The sequence below is a fragment of the Suncus etruscus genome, chromosome 6 (assembly GCF_024139225.1).
Source record: "Suncus etruscus isolate mSunEtr1 chromosome 6, mSunEtr1.pri.cur, whole genome shotgun sequence".
NCBI classification, from domain to species: domain Eukaryota; kingdom Metazoa; phylum Chordata; class Mammalia; order Eulipotyphla; family Soricidae; genus Suncus; species Suncus etruscus.
Genome location: NC_064853.1, coordinates 113,662,240 through 113,683,184, shown reverse-complemented (window position 1 = coordinate 113,683,184; position 20,945 = coordinate 113,662,240). Strand labels below are relative to the sequence as shown.

General features: G+C 39.9%; 1 protein-coding gene across 3 annotated transcripts in view; it reads right to left on the bottom strand.

Annotated features, from left to right (window-relative positions):
- Window positions 1-15,690, bottom strand: part of MASP1 (MBL associated serine protease 1) — an 85,428-nt gene extending 69,738 nt beyond the window's left edge. For 2 of the 3 annotated variants that reach the window (XM_049775699.1, XM_049775697.1), the window contains exons 1-2: window positions 15,521-15,690; window positions 6,873-7,101 (exon numbers count right to left, since the gene is read on the bottom strand). In XM_049775699.1, coding sequence (XP_049631656.1) covers window positions 6,873-7,101; window positions 15,521-15,525 — 234 coding nt within the window. In that variant the 5' untranslated portion in view covers window positions 15,526-15,690. The remainder of the gene's footprint in view (window positions 1-6,872; window positions 7,102-15,520) is intronic. The other variant, XM_049775698.1, reaches the window with a different exon arrangement.
- Between the last annotated feature and the right edge of the window lie 5,255 nt (window positions 15,691-20,945).

Below are 20,945 nucleotides of genomic sequence, written 5' to 3'. Positions count from 1 at the left end.
TGAGACTCTTGGGTAGAGTCCTCCAAACCTTTACAAAAACTGTCCTAAAAAGGATTACATGGAAAGATAGAATCATTACTAGGAATTAGACCTTTCTTTGTTGAAGAGATTTAGTTTCAAGTCCACTCAAGTTGTTTGTGCCTCGATTTTTTTTTCCTTTGTAAATTAGAAGTACTAATTTACTAACACCAGTGATTCCTTTTCTATAAGTCAAATGAACATAGATCAGAAATTGCTATCAATTTATGCTTTTTGGAAGGTAAAGACATGAAAAATACATTTGTGCAATCATTTTAGTGTATTATTTCTATGAATTACCTCTAAAAAAATGGAATGACATGTGCAAGCACCAAGAGTAGATGTGGAAAATGACATGAACTGACCATCTGGTGAAACCAGCAGTTTTTTACTACAATGTTGCTACCAATAGCATCAAAATAGTGTTGGCAGAGCTAATTGCATATGTGTTGGATTCAGGTTCTTAATTTTTTCTTATGCAGTATTCAAATATTTCCTGAGCTAAGTAACTCCATTTCAGCAAATGGTGGTGGCAGGACCTAACTCCTGACTTTAAAGTCTGATCTCTGAACTATTGAGCAATGACTAACAGAGTCGCACCAATTCCACTTACAGTCATTATTTTGTCTTCACCCTGCTCCAACAAATACTGTATTATTTATTATTTTCTTCATTCTTCCCTCTCTCCTTTCTCTTTGCCTTTCTCTTTTTCTTTCCTTCTTTCCTTCCTTCCTTTCTTCTTTTTCTTCTTTCCTCCCTCCCTCCCTTCCTTTCTTTCCTTCCTTCCTTTCTTCTTTTTCTTCTTTCCTCCCTCCCTTCCTTCCTTTCTTCTTTTTCTTCTTTTCTCCCTCCCTCCCTCCCTCCCTCCCTCCCTCTCTCTCTCTCTCTCTCTCTCTCTTTCTTTCTTTCTTTCTTTCTTTCTTTCTTTCTTTCTTTCTTTCTTTCTTTCTTTCTTTCTTTCTTTCTTTCTTTCTTTCTTTCTTTCTTTTTTTCTTTCTTTCCTTCTTTCTTTCTTTCTCCTTTCTTCTTTCCTTTGCTTTCATTATTAGTAAATTATACTTCCAGACTTATTTTAAACACAATTATTCTGAATCCTTTGCTGTCCACTCAAAATGACTATTCTATAGCATATATATGTATGTATGTATGTATGTATGTATGTATGTATGTATGTATGTATGTATGTAGTGTTACCCCATTTGGTGTTATTTGGGTTAAAATTGACTTATATAGCCAAGAGATAGTTCAATGAACTAAAGATGAAGTTCTTTTTATTTTAATTAAAAGCAGTAGTTTTTCTCTTAACACACTATAACATTGTTAATTCCTTGAGGGTAAGTGTTGTTTTACTCATATTTTTAATTTATTTTTTTTGCCAACACTCAGCAATGCCCAGGTGCTAGTCTTGCTGCTGGCTCAAGGAGCCTTGCAGTACTCAGAGAACCCTGCAGTGCTGTAGATTAAACCCAGGCCTCCTACAAGCAAAGCATATGCTCTAGCCCATTGATCTATCTCTCTGGTTCTGTTTTCTTATTTTTAAGGGCCCAGTACTATGTGCTATATCTAGACTTTATAGATTTTTAATAGAAATCATTGATTTAATAACATAGAAATTTGACAGGCAAGTATCTCAAAATACATTTGAGAGGGCCAGAATGATAGTATAGGGATTAAGGTTATTATTACCTTGCATGCCACCACTGATGGTTTGACCTTGGCACTGTTTGTCACTCCCTGAACAATGTCAGGAGTGAACTCTGCTCTCAGAGCCAGAGAAAAATCAGGTGGAGCTTCAAACATCCCCTTGCCTCCATAGAAAAAACGATTTTTGAGTATCATAATCAAATCACTGTTTTCAGAAGACTCCTCTGCATATGTGTAGAACTGAATAAAATTAATTGATACTTAGAAAGCTCTTGCAAGAGACAGGTTGAGATAAGAATCAGAACTAAGAGGCTATGGCCAGAGCGATAGCACATTTGATAGGGCATTTGCCTTGTATGCTGTGGACTGGGGTGTTTGTTCCCCAGCAGCCCATATGGTCCCCACAGCCTACCAGTTTTGATTTCTGAGTGTAGATCCAGTTGTGGTCCCAAAACAAAACAAATAAACATATAAACAAAACAAACTAAGAAAAACTAATGAAAAGACATCAATAATAAACAGTTTATGGAGACTTGTGTATGGAGACAAGTTTATGGAGACTTCCATAAACTATGGAGACTATGGAAACTTACATGAACTTTAACACACATCAACAGAACTATCTTCTGAACTAGATGTGTGTGTGTGTGTGTGTGTGTATGTGTGTGTGTGTGTGTGTAAGAGAGAGAGTGAGAGAGAGAATAAACATGGAGTGCAAGTTTTATGGTCTCCTTTTTCCATAGACACTTGTCTTGAAGTGAAATTGAAAGGAGTTTGACTGTTGCTTTCTCCTTCTTCTTTCAGTAACTAATTTGATAGTTAACTAAAGGAACTGTGATAGGTTCCATTTCTAGGAGAAAAGTCTTTCTTTTTGGATAAAGGACATAACCGGCATATATTCAATGAGACAATGGCCAAAGAATTGACATTCACTGGGCTCCATTTACTATGATCATAGAGTTAAGCCCTGATTTCTGAGGTCTCAAGATGCGTGGACCATCAGAGCTGGTCGGCTTTAGAGGCTATCTGGATTAACTCTCCAAACTTGTCAAAGGAGAAAACAGAATCGTTTCTAGAAGTAGTAACTTGCCTGTGACTTAATTAACAAAGTGGCTTAATTAGCAGAGACTGACTATAAAATCTAGGTCTCCTGACTCATTGGCAAGATTCCACACTCAGCCCCTTGTCTACAGCATTATCAGCTGTGATTCCCTTGTTTCATCTTCACACTGCAGAAATCCACACATTGCAGTCACATTCCAAGATAGCAGATGCTGTTGTGCAGATGTGCACATGCCTGGAAGACCAAGAATTGCAGGAATCAGGCAACAGAGGAATTTTCATAAAATGAGAACATCTGGACCACAGTCTTAGGGTTCTCTTCAAGCTACTGATACACACTGTCTGAATATCTATCTGTCATCATCATCATTCTTACAGATAGGAATGCAAGAATGGTGAGTAGACTTGGACTGGGTCAGAAAGAGTTTTTGTGAATTGAATTAAAATCCAGTCTTAGACCTGCCAGAGGAGTCTGGGTATAGACAGAAATATCTTCAAAACAGGACATTATTCCAGCAAAGGAAAATCAGTGAGATTTAAAAGTTGTTCAGAAAGGACAGCATGAAATGATATACTTGCAAGTTTTCTTTGGACAATATGCCACAAAGACATCCCCAGAGAGTGCAGTAGGCTCTTAATAGAGTGCTTATTTCCATGAAGCTTTGAGACATGACCATTATAATATGTTTTTAGTATTTTCTGGAATGATTCTAAATAAAATAATTAGGTATTGAGAGGGTCATTTGAAAAGTTCTGGCAAGGAGGATGGCATTGAAATTCTAAACTTTATGGAGCTTTTAAAATCATCACACCTTACCTCTTCATTGAAGACATAAAATAAACAGAATTTTGGAGAAGAGTGTTTAATTATCTAGAGGCAAAATGACATGTTTCTACTTTATTTTGATGAAAATGGCAAGTATTTCTTTCTCATACATATCCAAGGCAAGGGCATATTCTGGGGTGAGGGGAGAAGTTGGATAACACCTACTTAACTGTTACAATGGAAGTTATAAGTGAAAGTCCTTAGGGCTGGGGAATTCGGTGTACTGTGTAATAATCCTGACCCCCACCCCGAATTATAAACTTGAGTCTCATGTTAAAGCAACAGGATTGCAAGTCTAAGTCTCACTAGAATTCTTGTCACATGTAACCTTCAGATGACCAAGGAAGATGAAGCCCATATAGAGTGAGCTTCAGAGCCATTTTTTCATTTGAGTAGCCCGCCTCTATTTATTTTGGACCTATTTGTTCGCTGGGAGAAAAACAGCAGCAGCAAACACCTTGTGGGATTTAATAAGTCTACAAAAGGGTCTTGCAGCCTGACATGCTGTGAGTTCTTGACTCTAGAAGGGAAAACTTGTGGGGCTCTTATAAGAAAGGGTGCAGGCCTATTTCCAGATGACCACAAGTTGTCAGCCAACGAGGGCACAATCTCTAGTGAAGGGAGACTAAAATCTGATGGCTGCTGAGAGGGAGGATTCTGCAGTGACTGGATTGACATTCTGGACGGGCATCAGCTGTGCCAGACAAGCAAAGAAATATACCTTACCTTCTCTTTACAACAGGGTAATCACTTCTTTCAATGAAATTGGAAAAATGTATCAGAGAAGCAGCACTAGTGAGAACTTCTACTCAGAAGTTCAGCTTCTTAAGTTATCTCAATCAGACAGCCTCTTTGCTATGACCAGAGGTAAGGAGTCTGATTGTGTGACAAAGTATGCTATCTGATTTCATTCACACAGATCATTTGAAAATTAGTGGCACCATTCTAGGATCCTTTAAGAGGGCTAAGTCTCCTTCTAGAACAACTATAAAGTTATCTTATGTCTGGGCCAGAGAGATAGCATGGAGGTAAAACGTTTGCCTTTCATGCAGAAGGTTGGTGGTTCAAATCCCGGCATCCCATATGGTCCCCTGAGCCTGCAGGAGTGATTTCTGAACATAGAGCCAGGAGTAACCCCTGAGTGCTGATGGGTGTGACCCAAAATCCAAACAACAACAACAACAACAACAAAAAAGGTATCTCATTACTCAATTATTTTGTAGTCAGAAAGTCAAAGCTTTGGTAGATGTACTCTAGTATTCTTTATTCTTTCTTCCTTTTTTTTTTTTTGCCAGTCTGAATTTTTTATTATAGCACCATGATTTACCAAGTTGTTCATAATATAATTGATGTAGCTATTAAATGTTCAAACATCAATCCCTCTACTTCTTTCTTCCAATGTCCTCAGTTTCCCACTACCACTCTAGTCTGCCTTCATATAGGCACACATATTTTTACTTCCTATTGTTTATTATAACATGAAGGCAAATGGAATTATTTTAACTTAGATTAAAAAGGGTCAATCTTAAATAATTATTATATCTCTCCATGGTGTTGCTAAAGCCATTGTCTAAGAATTTACTGGGCTGTGGTTGGTGCTAGTTGGGCCATCTATGTTACTATTTAGGGTTATTGAGCTTGGTGGCCTTATATGGAACTTTCACAACAAGTTTTCTGTGATCCTGCTGGGCTGATACTATGAAACTTTGAGATGTAAGTCCAAAATCAACTGATCTGAAACAAATTTTGTAGCGTAGCAGATTGATAAGAGTAAGTCATTGCTGTCTGAGGTTGTGGTGTGTTGCTGTAGGCTTTAGTGCTTTCAGAAAGAAAGGGGAATCTGTCCAACCCATTCTGAAAAGGCCCCAGAATTTTCAGCCAAGATAGTACTCTAATATTCTTAATTAATTATTTGAAGTATGTTCAGATACTACTGGTATCCTTGGAGGTACCTTGCCATTTCCCCCATTCTATAATACAATTGATGTAAACTGTTTCATCTACCCTGTGAAGAAACTAAATTTATTTGGGGCAAAGAAATGTTAAATTCTGTTGTGCATTTTTCATGATGAAAAGGTATTCTACCAAGATCATACTTGTGGACAGACTTCATCTGTTTGAACAAGAGGTAAACATGTAAGAAATGATTGTTCAATGCATACAAATTGAAAATCAACTCTGGAAGAAGGCAGGGAAAGATAAGGTCAGTAAGTCATCTTTTACTACTAAAGAAAAAGATTAGTAATTTTCATGGTCTTGAGATCTCAGTTAACAGTAAAAGCAAGTAATATAATTTTTAAATGGTTGACAAGTTTGAAAGAGAAGAAACAAAGCGCTTAAGAAAGTTACTAGAGTATTAAAGTATGTCATGCTTTTATGAGCAGAATTATTTGGAAGATGGGGTTTGTGGATTCTATTTAACTTAATGACCTCATCATCTACCTTTTCCTAAAGTTTGACTCTAGTAAAAGCTATGCTATGGACTGGAATATATAACTGACTTTTTTTTTTTTTTTTTTGGTCAGAAAGTTCTATTTGAGATTGATGAAAATTTTGTATCTCAATGACTAATGATTGATTTTTGTGATGCTGACAAGTTGGCACCACTTTTAATACAGTTATGGAAATGATATATTAGATGAGACTACCAATCACCATCTTCTAGCTTCTGAAATTGTGAGTACTGGGTGCAGATGGTTAATCATGTGCATAATCACTCAGTCAGGCACCCACTGATTTATTTTCCACATGCAAATATGTTTCATTGGTTTGGGTTTTATTGCGGATAATCTAATATATTTGTTGATTTCCCATTTTATTTAAAACAAAACACGTGAACAGCATCACATATCATTGTCTACTATTGTATAGTCTACATTTCACAAATAGTCAATCCTTAGAAAACAAGGCAATCTTGCAGGACCCTCAGTTTTGGGAATAATTATGGTTGTGTTTCAGTCCAATTAACTTTTCTCTGAGGTGTCTGCTCTTTTCTGCTTACTGAAATAAAGGTGCCTCTACATCACAGGTTAGTAGAAACATGTTGACTTTGATAACAGAAAGTAAGATGGGAGGGTGTGTTTAATGAATTCCACCATGTTAGCCTCAATTTCATCATAATTTCTCCTGGGTTTACCAACTTGTCCTGTACCTGGAAGATGCAAATTGCCTTCATTCATCCTATTGTTACCTTGTGTGTCCCACTGAGCTGCTACCCTGGGAATGTGAACAAAGAAAATACTTCACCTGAGTTTTTTTACTCTTTAGCAGTAAAGAACTTAAGTTAGTAGCCCAGATAGGGAATATTAGGCTGTGGTCTCACCTTCACGTAGTCATATTCACAAAGGTAGGAGGATTCCAAGTTGAAGTGCATGAAGTAAAGCTTGATCCGAAATCCCTCTGGAGCTGTGATATTCCAAGTCACCTCAGAGTCACTAGGATATGAATCTGGATAACCAGGAGACTGGATCTGGCCAAACATATTGTTTAGCTCCACAGTGTGGGCCAAAGTTTTCATCCAGAAGCACAGAGCATGACAAAGAAGGAGCCACCTAAAAGACAAAAGGACTTATTTACATTTATGGACAAAGATTCTCACCTCTAAAGTCTATGCCAGGAACCACATTTTCAACATTTCTGTTTTTGACCTTCTGTGATTACTTTTCTTCTCTGAACCTTGCTTACCCTATCCAAAAGACAGGAAAATTCAACCGTTTCCAAGGTATCTTTCAATTTTGTCCCTTTGAAGATTTAACAGTGACAAATATCCCCCAAACATACCATGTTTGGAATAATCTACTGTTGAAATTATAACATGTAGAGCAGAAAAGATAGTATAACTAGTGGGGCTCTTGCCTTGCACATGGCTGACTCAAGTTTGATCCTGGGTAATGCATATGGTTCGCCAGAATGAACCCCATCTAGGAGTGCAGAGCCAGGAGTAGATCTTGAGTACTATTGCCTGTGGCCCCAAAGTAAAAACAAACAAAAATGTAACTTTGACAATTAGGTATAATAGGTGTAATTTTTCTGAGGTTAGCTTCATTTGGGAATCACAAACCCTTGATTCATTTTTTTCTAGAAAATAATGATTAGTTTGAGACAACAATAGAAAGTGTGGTATCTTAAACAGATTTAACACAATTAATCAAGATATAGAAAATCTTTTGAGTATTATGTATTTTTTGATTTGGGGCTGTACCCTGCGATCTTTAGGAATTGTTCCTGGCTTTGTGCTCAGAGGTCACTCCCAGCAGTACTGGAAGAACCATGTGGTGCCAGAGATCTAATTTGGGCCCCCTGCATGCAAAGCTTTCTTTCTGCTCAAAGTTAAACTAAAATCTTAAAAGCCAGTTTAACCCCCTCTCTTGTTATGTAGTCCTGTGAAAAAAATTGAAACCTTGCAATTTATTTGCACTTGTAAGAATCAGAGATAATAGGTAGTTAAAAGAGTTGTGTGGGAGACAAAGAAAACTCCATAGAACTTAACACACCCCAAATGGCAGATTAGTTAGCGAGATATAAAGACCCAAACTGATCAAAAGCTTCAATACTTAAAGCATATTATACCATTCTCTGTAAGACCTAGAGACTTTGAACTCTAGGTTCCAAAGCTGGTATATACATTTCTCCCTATTTCTGAATTATTTGACTTCCTGTGTTTTGGAAATCTCACAACTTCTTTCCAGTCTTTCAGTTTCAATTAACTTGTCTGACCTATTTTGCATTCTTCTTTTTTCTCCCTCCCTTTCTTCCTCCCTCCCTCCCTCCCTCCCTCCCTCCCCCTCCCTCCCCCCCCCTCCCTCCCTCCTTTCCTTCCTTCCCCCTTCCTTCCTTCATTCCTACCTCCTACCTTCCTTCTTACCTTCCTTCCTTCCTTCCTTCCTTCCTTCCTTCCTCCTTTCCTTCCTTCCTTCCTTTCCCTCCCTCCCTTCCCTCCCTCCATCCTTCCTTCCTTTCTTCTTTTCTCCCTCCTTCCCTCCCTCCCTCTCTCCTTTTCCTCCCTCCCTCCCTCCTTCCTTCCTTCCTTTTCCTTCCTTCCTTCCTTCCTTCCTTCCTTCCTTCCTTCCTTCCTTCCTTCCTTTCTTCCCTTCCTTCCTTCCTTCCTTCCTTCCTTCCTTCCTTCCTTCCTTCCTTCCTTCCTTCCTTCCTTCCTTCCTTTCCCCTCCCTCTCTTCCTTTTTTTCCTGCTTTCCTTCTTCCCTCCCTCCCTCCCTCCCTCCCTCCCTCCCTCCCTCCCTCCCTCCCTCCCTCCCTCCCTCCCTCCCTCCCTCCCTTCCTCCCTCCCTCCCTCTTATTTGTGGACCATACCTGGCTATCCTAAGAGTTTACTAATGGTTTTGTTCTAAGGAATCACACTTGGTAGGGTTAGGGAGGCCATGTATAGTGCTGGGGTTCAAACTGTAGTTGGCAATATGCAAGGCAAGTGCTTTCTCATGTACTATTTCTCTGATCACTCATTGTCTCTTAATTGACCTCCCTGATGGCTCTACTTTCATTTATACAGTTTTCTAAAATAAAAAAGTGATCATGCTTCTTCACTGTGTCTTTGAGGTGAAGTAACTTTCTCCAGCATGGCTGATGAGTTTCTCTTTGATCCTGCAATGTCTGTTTTGCCAGCTTCATGTTAGTGCCCCATGCTTGGGTTTGTCATTTTGGGAGCAAGCTATGTCCATGCAAGCCATAGCCCACTACATGTCTTATCATTTTTTCCCCAGCTGGTCCTGTTTGTTCTACACAACACAGGCTCTGTAGTTCTTTCATAATTCCAAATTCCAAAGTCCATGTCCCTACTATAAAGTACTGTTTTAGGCACAATCTCTTGAGTTAGACAAATTTGGATTCAAATCTCAAGTCTTTTATGAACTGTTTATGATAGTTTGAATAATCAGTTATTCTCAGTCCCAGGTTTCTCATTTGTAAAATTTCTCGTTAAATAAGGCCGGAGCAATAGCACAGTGGAAAGTGCATTTGTCTTGAATGTGGCTGTCTGGGATTGGGTCCCAGGCATCCCACATGGTCCCTCCAGCCTGCCAGGAGTGATTTCTGAGCACAGAGCTAGGAGTAACCCCTGAGTGCAACTGGGTGTGGCCCCCAAACAAACAAACAAACAAAAAATTCTAGTCAAAGGACTAGAGAATTAGCATCAATCTACATAACAATCTAGAGCCTAATAAATAAATGAAAGTGAGGCAAAAAGCAGAAAGAGCTAATGATGAGAAGTCATCCCCTATTCATTTTGTACTAGTAGTCACATCTTTGCTAAGTAGTAAGTTCCTCCTTATGCTCCACCTGAGTGCATAAGGTGTATTTGTGTACATACACACACACACACACACACACACACACACACACACACACGTGTACTTTTTTTTTGGTTTGTTTTCAAATTTGCTTTTTGGACCATACATGGGTGACGCTAAGGGGATACTCCTGGCTATGCACTCAGAAATCACTCGTGGCACAGGGGACCATATGGGACGCAGAGGATCGAACCAAGGTCTGTCCTGGATTGGCCACATGTAAGGCAAACACCCTACCACTATCACTATTGCTCCAGCCCCATACATGTAATTTTTATATAAATATAAGACAGCTAATACTATGTGCATTGATCAACTAAATGCCTCATGTAATATTTATATTAAAGATAGATTAGTGAAAAAGGACATTCTCCACAGTATTAACAGTAGTTGTTGCTGAAAAAGAAATATGAGAGTTTAAAATTTTATTTATTTATTTATTCTGGGTTTTTTTTTTGGGGGGGGGTCATACCCAGCATCGCTCTGGCTCTACACTCAGAAATCGCTCCTGGCAGGCTCGGGGACCATATGGGATGCCGGGATTCGAACCACTGTCTTTCCCCATGCAAGGCAAACGCCCTACCTCCGGACCATCTCTCTGGCCCCTAAAATTTTATTTTTGTTACAGAAGAAATGTTAGATATTTTTCCTTAAAGAACATTGTATTCTTTTTAAATGAAATTTAAATATTAAGATTCCCCCCAAATCAAAATTTTTCTCTCAGTTCTCTTCAGTATTAAAATATGAGATGTGGCTAAAGAAACAAGATGTTTTAACTCAATAGCTAGGGGAAGTGTTTTTGTTTTGTTTTGTTTTGTTTGGGAATTATATCTGGCAATGCTCAGTGGCTATTCCTGGCTCTGAGCTCAGGAATGATTCCTGGCAGTGCTCAGGACCATTTAGGACTCGAGAAATTGGAGAATCAAACCCAGGCTAGCTATATGCAAGGCAAGTGCCCTATTTGTTCTGGCCCCAAACACTGTTTTATTTGTTAATCAATTTGTGGAGATACATTCTCAGAAGTGGATAGCAATGAAAGCAAACACTCCACTGAGTTATTAGAAAAATGAAGTACAGAAACACTAATGCAGGGCTCAGTCAATACTACTATTAAGAGAAAAAAAACCCCTCAATGTTGACAGGGTTCCATTCTGCCTGGACAGGAGAGAGCATACATGTTGTGACAGTCATTTAAGTTCTCAGTTTTCTGATCTATGCACTGGTGATAATAATGACTCCCATAGGGCTGCTGTCAAAGTAAAGGAGGTTGAAAATTATTTTATTAGCTGTCTAGCTCTAGGCAAACATTAGTGATGATTACTCCATTCTGCTGTTTTCCAGAAAACCAAGGGTTAGGACTGAGCGTTGGCTCCCAAATCACATTTCCTTGCAACAGTCCAGATTATGCAAGGCTGAAAGGTCAACTTTCTCCATGTCTGCTTTTCCAGACCATCCAAGAAGGCTGAGTCTCCTAATGCCGATTCTATCAAGAGTTAGCTGTTGAGAGCCCCATGTAGACTCAGAAACCCAGGTCCACGTATGGTCAGCGTGGGAGGAAGGCCTGGGAAGCTTCTGTTCAATTCTGCTTGCATTCCCTAACAGATTCAAACATATGAAATGAATAACTCCTTACACATAATGGGTTTAAGCATATGGTTGCTTATTTCAGGACCTGCAAACCAAAGAATGCAAGTAATGGCTTTCATCACCCATTGCACACTCTGAATTATTATTATTATTATTATTATTATTATTTTATTATTACTTTTCATCGTATATACTCGGAAATAACAGTGCAATTTTTTTGAACAATGCAATTTTTGACACTATCTATTCTACAATTAATCAAAAATTCTAACTACATGTGATTGAAATGTAATATAGAAATTGGGGTTTGTAGAATAATTATAGAATTGAGGGTAATATAGAAAGTTGGAGTTTCATAGGTCACATAGTAGGAGCAGGTTACTGTCCTCATTGATGGTGTGGATTGAGTAACACTGTCTATTCTTTCCATTCAAACTACACTATACAGCCTTTTCTTCAGCAGAAGAGTTGAAAAGGGATTGTGCAGATTCCTTTGAAAACACTCTTATTTGACAGACAATGAAAAAGATAGCCCAAGAGGTGATGTGTCATGCCCAATACCATATGGTGAATTAGCTTTAACAGAAGAAGAGACTAACAAAAAGCTCACAGAGGAAGCTGGGTCTATGCCCATATCATGTCTAGGCATCTAGCCAAAGCAATTAATCCTGTAAAAAATAATTCAAAACCCCATGGCTTTATGTGGAAATTTAAAAAGATACTAATACCAACCCCCTCCCACCAGCAGATTCTAGTTTAATTGGTCTGGCGTGAGTTGTAGTCAATGGCATTTTTTAAAAGCAACACAAATGATTCTAATACACAAGGATTGGGAACTGTCAGTGTGGACTAATTCAAAGTTTGGTAGAATATAATAGGAAAAATTTTGGACTTAGGGCCCAAAGATCCAAGTTTGAGTCTGCCTTTTTTATTTTTTTTAAGCTCATCAGTGTGGCTTTGGGCAAGTTGCTTAACTGCTTTTTATCATCATTTTTCCATAAAGCCTTAGTGCATCTGAAATCTGAAGACCAGACAAAACTTCTAAAGAAGGGTTTTGCAAACTCTGAAACAGTGTCCCCATGAGAAGCAAGATCCTCTAGAAACTTCTAGGGGAGCACTTTTTTTTCTTAAATTCTTTATTTAGGCACCATGATTACAAACATGATTATAATTGAGTTTCAGTCATAAACAGAACACCCCCCTTCACCAGTGCAACATTCCCACCACCAATGCCCCCCTCCCTCCTTCCCATCCCCTGTCTGAATTTGAGACAAGGGGAGCACTTTTGTGATGTAAGTTTTTCAAGTCTGAAAACTGAATTTAGTCCAGCTGAATTAATTACTGCCAAATAGAAAACAGAAATTATGCTAGGTGCTGGTCTGGCAAAGGTGAATAAGTACTAAATGATGACTGTATCTTAAAGAATATTCAGTCATAAAAAAAAGAAGGGCATTTAAATAAGAATACGTTCCAAGGACAGTAAGAGATAGAGCTCAAAAGGACAGAAGAGACACATGTAGGGGCAGAATGAGAGAGTGCTCATTAGGGGTTGAAGGCCAGGGAAGAGAAGATGATACTTGAGGCAATAGGGAGAACTGTTCTGGGCTAATGGGTGAATGAGTATGAAGATCAAATTGTTAATAATCTATATATTTAATAGTTGGGATTCTGATAGCGATCAATCAAATTGACATTCATGGTAGAAGAGTAAACAGCTAATTTAATTTAGAAGAGAGGAAAATAATGCCTAGGTGCAAGTTTAAATGACATGGATTTAAAAAGAACCAGGTGTTGACATAAAATTAGACACCTGATTATCTTATCAAACCTCAGGTAAATTCAAAGAGTTAACACAGCTTCCGTAAAGGCAGAGGCAGAAAAGTTGCTAGCTGAGCTGTTAGAAAAATGAAGCCATGAAATTTGCTTACACATCATGGATATGGAGAGTATTATGCTGAATGAAATAAGGCAAAAGGAGAGTGGAATAATCTCACTCATTTGTGGGATATAAGAAAAATAAAGATAGCATGGTGCTAATATCCAGAGACAACAGAGACGAGGGCCAGGAGGATCAGTCCATGGTAGGTAGCTTGTCACAAGTAGTGGAGCAGTACAGTAAGGGTAGAGAAGGGACCCCCTATGACAATGATTGTTGGAACTGATCACTCTGGACAAGAACTGGGTGTTAAACAGAGATAACGTGATATGCACCATACCCTTCATTAACAATAGGGCAAACCACAGTGTCTAAAAGGAAATAAAAAGGACTGTGTGTGTATGTGTGTGTGTGTGTGTGTGTGTGTGAGAGAGAGAGAGAGAGAGAGAGAGAGAGACAGAGAGAGAGAGAGACAGAGAGAGAGAGACAGAGAGAGAGACAGATATGTGTACCAGAGGAAGGCAGCAGGGAGGGGGGCAGAGAAACTGGAGATTTGTGGCAGGAAATGTGCACTGGTGAAAGGTGGTGTAGATTGTGTGACAGACTGACTCAATTATGAGCAACTTGTAACCACCACGGTGCTTAAAGAGAAGAAAAAAATATTAAAAAACAAAAGGCATAAAAAGAAAATAAAGGTTCCTAGCTGACTTTGTAGGAAAGAAATAAACAGAGAGGGGCCGGGCGGTGGCGCTCGAGGTAAGGTGCCTGCCTTACCTGCGCTAGCCTAGGAGACGGACCGCGGTTCGATCCCCCCGGCGTCCCATATGGTCCCCCAAGCCAGGAGCGACTTCTGAGCGCATAGCCAGGAGTAACCCCTGAGCGTCACCGGGTGTGGCCCAAAAACCAAAAAAAAAAAAAAAAAAAAAAAAAAAAAAAAAAAAAAGAGAAATAAACAGAGATCCTTTACCAATTGAGAAGAAATTCATGGAAAAGAGGTATCTAGAGACTTAGCACATCTGTAGGGTGTTTTTCTTATTGTATTTTTTAATTTTACGAGCATTAGCAGTTAGAAGTTGTAAAAATAAAAATCACAGTGGCTGCATTTTGAGTTGTGCCCAGGAAAACTTATATATGGAATGTCTAGAAGGAAAGATCCAGTAGATAAGCAGAGACGGAGGAATCTGAAATGTTGAAGAACTTGAAATTAGTGAAAAGTTAGAGTCTCTGGTTCAGTACTCCAAAATCTCTTTCTTCCTTCTCCCCCCCTTTTTTTCTTAAGATATTGTAATATTTCTTTAAGAATCATTTGATGCAATTCATAGCATGAGTTATGACACCAGCTGCCTCTGATTTCAGTGAGAAATCCAGAAATTCATTGGGAACTATAAAATAGGGACAGGTTTTCGTTTTCTAAATTGAGGTTTTCACTGGCAAACTTGTGAGGGCTTAAGAGACCACAGGGCTGAGCTGTGGGAAGCTGGTTTCTTTTCAGGCCAGAACAAAATAAACATGTAAACACATATTAGACTCCTAAAGTGTTGTAAGAGACCAACCCAGGTTTTTTGCAGAAGATGAAAACAAAAAGTCAGCCTGGTGGGCATCAAGAGTTAAGTGGCCTTTGCCAGCAACCAGCACCCTAAGGAACCCAGGGAGAAATCCGAGCTTTTGCAGCAGCAGCAGCAGTAGGAGCATGGAAGGCGGGATTTGCACAAAGTCTCCTTTTCAAGTGGCCAGTCTCCCGTCCCAGAGAGAGCAAGCAGAGAGAGAGAGAGAGCAAGCAGAGAGAGAGAGAGAGCAAGCAGAGAGAGAGAGAGCAATCAGAGAGAGAGAGAGACAGAGAGACAGAGAGAGAGACAGAGAGAGAGACAGAGACAGAGAGACAGAGAGACAGAGAGACAGAGACAGAGAGACAGAGAGACAGAGAGACAGAGAGAGACAGAGAGAGAGACAGAGAGAGACAGAGAGAGACAGAGAGAGAGACAGAGAGAGACAGAGAGAGACAGAGACAGAGAGACAAGAGACAGAGAGAGACAGAGCAGAGTGTGTCCTGCCCTTCCGAGAACCCAGAGGTCTGGAGAGAAACCCTCTCTGGACACTCTCAGCCAGGCATGCAGGTGAGTCTGCTGGGAGACAAGGTCAGTCCCTCCGGGCCACTGACACCTGGTCCCCCAAAGGGCACCTTGTCCACTCCTGTCTTGGCACTCACCTCATTTTCCTGTCTCCGGTGCTCCGGGCTGCCAGACCTTAGTCCCCCTGGGCCTGACGTGTCTGTGAGTTTGTCCCCGGAGTGGTGTCAGCGATGCCTTATCTTTGTTCTGAGGTCCCCGTGTGTCTCTAGAATTGGCTGGCATTCTCCATTCAGGTCACGCCTTCCCCTGCCTGCAACAGATCCCCTCTCCCCCTCTTCCAGCTCGCCCTCTCCCTCTCCCTCTCCCTCTGCCTTTGCCTCTCCTCTCCCTCTCCCTCCCCCTCTCTCCCTCCTCCCCCCTCTCCCCTTCCCCCCACCCCCAGCTCACTATTACACAGAGGAACTTGACAGAACGGAATCTGTCTTAGTCTTTAGAAGATCTGTTCTTCTAGTTTCCTCCGTTATCCTGTGACTGCCTGTAGCCTGTGAAAGAAAGAAAAGATGCTCAGATAGGTATCTTCTCTCTCTCTCTCTCTCTCTCTCTCTCTCTCTCTCTCTCTCTCTCTCTCTCTCTCTCTCTCTCTCTCTCTCTCTCTCTCCCTCTCCCTCTCTCTCTGTATCTCTCTGTTTCTGTCTCTTTGTCTTGTTCATGGAAGAAGACGCTCTAATTTCTCTCTTTAATATCCTTTGCCAGATGAATTGTAGTTCCGCTCTTCCTCAGAACATTATTGAAAACTCATCGATTATAAATGAATTCCCAAGTCTAGATGAGTCTGTGTGCACAGACACAAGTTTTTCTATCCACAGAGCACTGACTCATAGTATGAGGCAACAGAATGCTGCTCTTGGCTGTTCTCTTAAAGAAACTTCTTGTATTCAAGGTGTACACAGGTTGAATCCAGTCTAGAGAGATTCAGAGCAGCATGAGAACTCCATTCCATGGATGGAGTAATATTTAGGCCTGTACCCAATGCTCATGAAGAAACCTGATAGCAAATCTGAACTAAACTGAGCAAAATAAAATGACGACCTGCATGGTGACGACCTCTTCTGAACAGGGGGCATCAGGGCATCATCTCAATTTCTCACATTGTAAGGGTTATAACATTACTCTTCTTTTTCAGATGAGAAAGCTGAGGCTTAGAGAGCTTCCACAACTCACCAAAGTTATTCATCTCTTTATTACTCCCTATTATTATGTTAATTGATTGCTATGTGTCAGACATTGTTCTAGCAAGTGTTAGCTTTCTTTCTTTATTTTTTTATATCTTGTATAGGTGGGAAGTAATATTTTTTAGATAAGAAAACTGTTCAGAGAGCTTAAGTAACTTCCCCTAGATCACAGATTTAGAAAGTAATTGGTGAAAAATCTGAGCCTTGCCCATTGTATTCGAAGGCCTCTCATGGTTAGACATATGGCATTTATGTCTAACACAATATTCACAGAAAGACATAAAAACAGGCCCGGAGAGATAGCACAGTGGCGTTTGCCTTGCAAGCAGCCGATCTAGGACCAAAGGGGGTTGGTTCGAATCCCGGTGTCCCATATGGTCCCCCGTGCCTGCCAGGAGTTATTTCTGAGCAGACAGCCAGGAGTGACCCCTGAGCACTGCCGGGTGTGGCCCAAAAACCAAAAAAAAAAAAAAAAAAAAAAAAAAAAAAGACATAAAAAACACAGTGTGAAGCATTGTAAAAAGATCTAGATTCCATGTCAGAACATAAGTATAATCTTTCCTTTCTATGCAAATAAGCTGTCCATTTTGGATCTTGAACTTAACATCTCTGATTCTGTTTTCTCATGTGGAAAATGGGAGTTACCATGAATTAAAAAGGAGATTGTATCTCTGCAAATGCTTCTGTGCAAGTCCAGTGGTGTTCCTGAGTATGCTACCAACCACTCCAAGCAAGAAATAAACACCTGTACTTGCCATCCTTTAGTAACCAAATTCAGTGCTGAAGTTGGAGAAAGCAATGATTGAATCTCTGCTGCAATCCACCTTGCTTTGAGTTTTTTAGAGTTACTTTCTTTTAACTCCATACAATTCTAGGCTTCTCAAGCTTGGCATTGCTAAGCCATTGCAGTTGATAGAGTGCATGCAAGTACATGAGATGAGAGAATGTTTTAATGTAGTCACAGTTTTAGCAGAGGTTATGGTCTATAGTGTATGTACATGAGATGAGGAGGAATGTTAGAGCTCAGGCACTTTTTTAGTCAAATGTTGCTTTCTGCTGCAGGCTTGTGGTTGTGTGTTTGAGAGTACCTTTAGAAGTCCCATTACGAAGACTTAAAGTTCTTTGGACATCAAATAACTCCTTCAAAACAACATTTTAATGATTTAAGTGTAAATGAATCAGAAACACATGGTTTACATTTCTCTTGGAATACACAAGGGTTTTTAAAACTGAAGGAAAAAGATCTTGGCAAAAAGCACACTGTGTTGTGCACAGGGCTCTGCCTATTAAAGACATCCATCCTCTCCATTCACACAGCTGCTGAGCCAACCCTCTCCTAATTTAGGCCCCACAGAGGGAAATGCCATCATTTGTTCTGGGCACAGAGGGAAGAGCAATATTGGGAGAAAAGCCATCAGCTTCTCCTTGTAAAGTGTCATACAGCAATTGAGTCTCCCAGAATAATTTCTGGACATTTTTTTTTCAAGACTGCCAATGTTCAATAGGAGGCATTTGAAATTTGTTCCAAGCCAAAGTTCTGCCAATATACAGCAGATCTGATATGTGTGTTCTTGGGAGTTAGCCAAGACTGGAAGGAATCTGCATGAAAACAGCAACAGTGTGGCTCACTAAATGATCTGGGTAGGATTTTGAACAGTTTCCCATTGGGTGGGACTAAATTGATGATAATAGCCTGTGATTTGGGCAGCTCCCTGGGTCATGGAAATTGGGGATTGGATTTAGTTGAGATCAATATGGGTGTGAGAACTAAGGAATAATATTGCAGGGGATATATCAAATAGATTGCTAAAGACCTATAAGAGAGATGAGGAGCCCAAAATTACCCACAAATCTTAACCCTAGTTTTATTTGTGATCATCTTACTATAACATTTTCATAATTCAATCATAGGCATTTATTAAAATGTTATTTATTTTAATTTTTTTCAATAATATTGATATTAGTTTATGCTTGCAGTGCTACTACATCATGCCAGCCACTAGAATGCCAAAATTCCCCCACCATTATGCCAAATTCTCTTCCCCTGCTTAGCATGTTCAAATCACAAATCACACACACACACACACACACACACACACACACAGGCTCAGAGATTACTTCTGGTGGTGCTCAGGTTAACTTCTGGTATTTCACTGAGGAATCACTCACTCTTGGTAGGCTTGTGGGAACCATATGTGGTGCTATGATTAAACAAGTGTGTGTAAGACAAATTTTCTACCCACTACACTATCACTCTGCCCCTCCACAATAGTTTTTAAGAGAATCCAATCTGCTTTTAAGAATATTGAATTGGGGGCCGGGCGGTGGCGCTAAAGGTAAGGTGCCTGCCTTGCCTGCGCTAGCCTTGGACAGACCGCGGTTCGATCCCCCGGTGTCCCATATGGTCCCCCAAGCCAGGAGCAACTTCTGAGCACATAGCCAGAAGTAACCCCTGAGCGTTACTGGGTGTGGCCCCCCCCAAAAAAATATTGAATTAAAATCTATGTAATATATATTAATACATATATATGTCATGTATAGGAAGAACTAACAGTATATCATTTAGAATAACAAAAACATAGAATGACTTGGACCCAAGTGGTGGCACAAGCAGTAAGGCGTCTGCCTTGCCCGCGCTAGCCTAGGATGGACCACGGTTCAATTCTCCAGCATCCCATATGGTCTCCCAAACCAGGGGAGATTTCTATGCGCATAGCCAGGAGTAACCCCTGAGCGTCACCGGGTGTGACCCCAAAACCAAAAAAAAACCACCGAAAAACATAGAATGACAGATATGGTTTCAATACCTTTATGTTATTAAAGTCAGGGAAAGAGATCAGAAAGATGCTGAAGAATAAATGCTATGGCATTCCCACCACTAGATCCCAGTTTGGTTTACATGTTCTGCTGAAGTATTTATTATATGCAACTCCTGGACTGAGACTTTCTGGAATTCCATGAATGTATCACAAAATGCAAAGTATTCAAGCAATCCGTTTTTGTTAGCAAACTTTAAAATACAGGCTTCCTATAGAATATCTAAGAAGATGATAATTTACCACAAAGACCACCCCTTAGAATTAAATTTTAGGCTGTTTGATATACTGATAATATGCTGAAAGCCATGCTTCCAGCGCCTATCAAAGCCTTAGAATAATATAGTAAATTTGAAAACTCCTCTTCCTTAGCTTCAAGATAGGAGTTTCAAATCCATAAAACTGGGGTGGAGGGGCCAGAGAGATAGCATGGAGGTAAGGCGTTTGCCTTTCATGCAGGAGGTCATTGGTTCAAATCCCAGCATCCCATATGGTCCCCCGTGCCTGTCAGGAGCAATTTCTGAGCCTGGAGCCAGGAATAACCCCTGAGCACTGCCGGGTGTGACCCAGAAACCACAAAAAACAAACAAACAAACAAAAAAAACCTGGGTTGGAGATCTTAAGTATATAATTTAAGAAACTCCATGGAATCATTTTATTTTTGATAGATATAATTTGCCTATTATCATTGATGACATCTTAGATTTAATGAAATATTTTTAATATATACTTCACAGATATTATTTTCTTCATAATCTCATTTTTTTTTTTTTGATTTTTGGGTCACACACGGCAGCGCTCAGGGGTTACTCCTGGCTCTATGCTCAGAAATCGCTTCTGGCAGGCCTGGGGCATCATATGAGATGCTGGGATTCGAACCAATGTCCTTCTGCATGTAAGGCAAATCTCCTTGCTATCTCTCCAGCCCTGATAATCTCTTATTTTTACAGGTAAAGACAACAAGTTTCATAGAGACCAAGTATTCCAGCAAGAGAATATGGATGTCCTGAGCCCTGGTCTCCAGACCCCCAATCCAGGATCTCTCTCTTCATCTACAGACTCCTGATCTGCCCATGAAAATTGAACATTTATGAGTCCTGTTTTCATGTAACTGCCATATTTCAGGAAAAGAAGAAAGACACCTTTGTTTAAAAATTAACTATTAGTGTGCATGGCATATGCCTTGCCTGAGGTTGGTCTGGGTTTGATCTTTGGCACCCCATGTGGTCTCCAAAGCCACACCAGGAGTGATCCCTGAGCTCAGAGTCAAGAATAAGCCCTGATTACATCCAGGTGTGGACCAAAAACAAAACCAAACTAACAAAAAGCTTCTAGATAAAGCAAATGTATTTATGACTGTAGGTTTTTCAAACAGGACTCAAAAGGAGCAACTATAAAAGAAAGAACTGGTAAGAAAAGTTTTATTAAAATTTAAAACTTTACCTTATAGCAAAAGAATAAAGAACTTGTGATATATCTATATCTAATCTATATCTGCATCTTTTTTTTTGGGG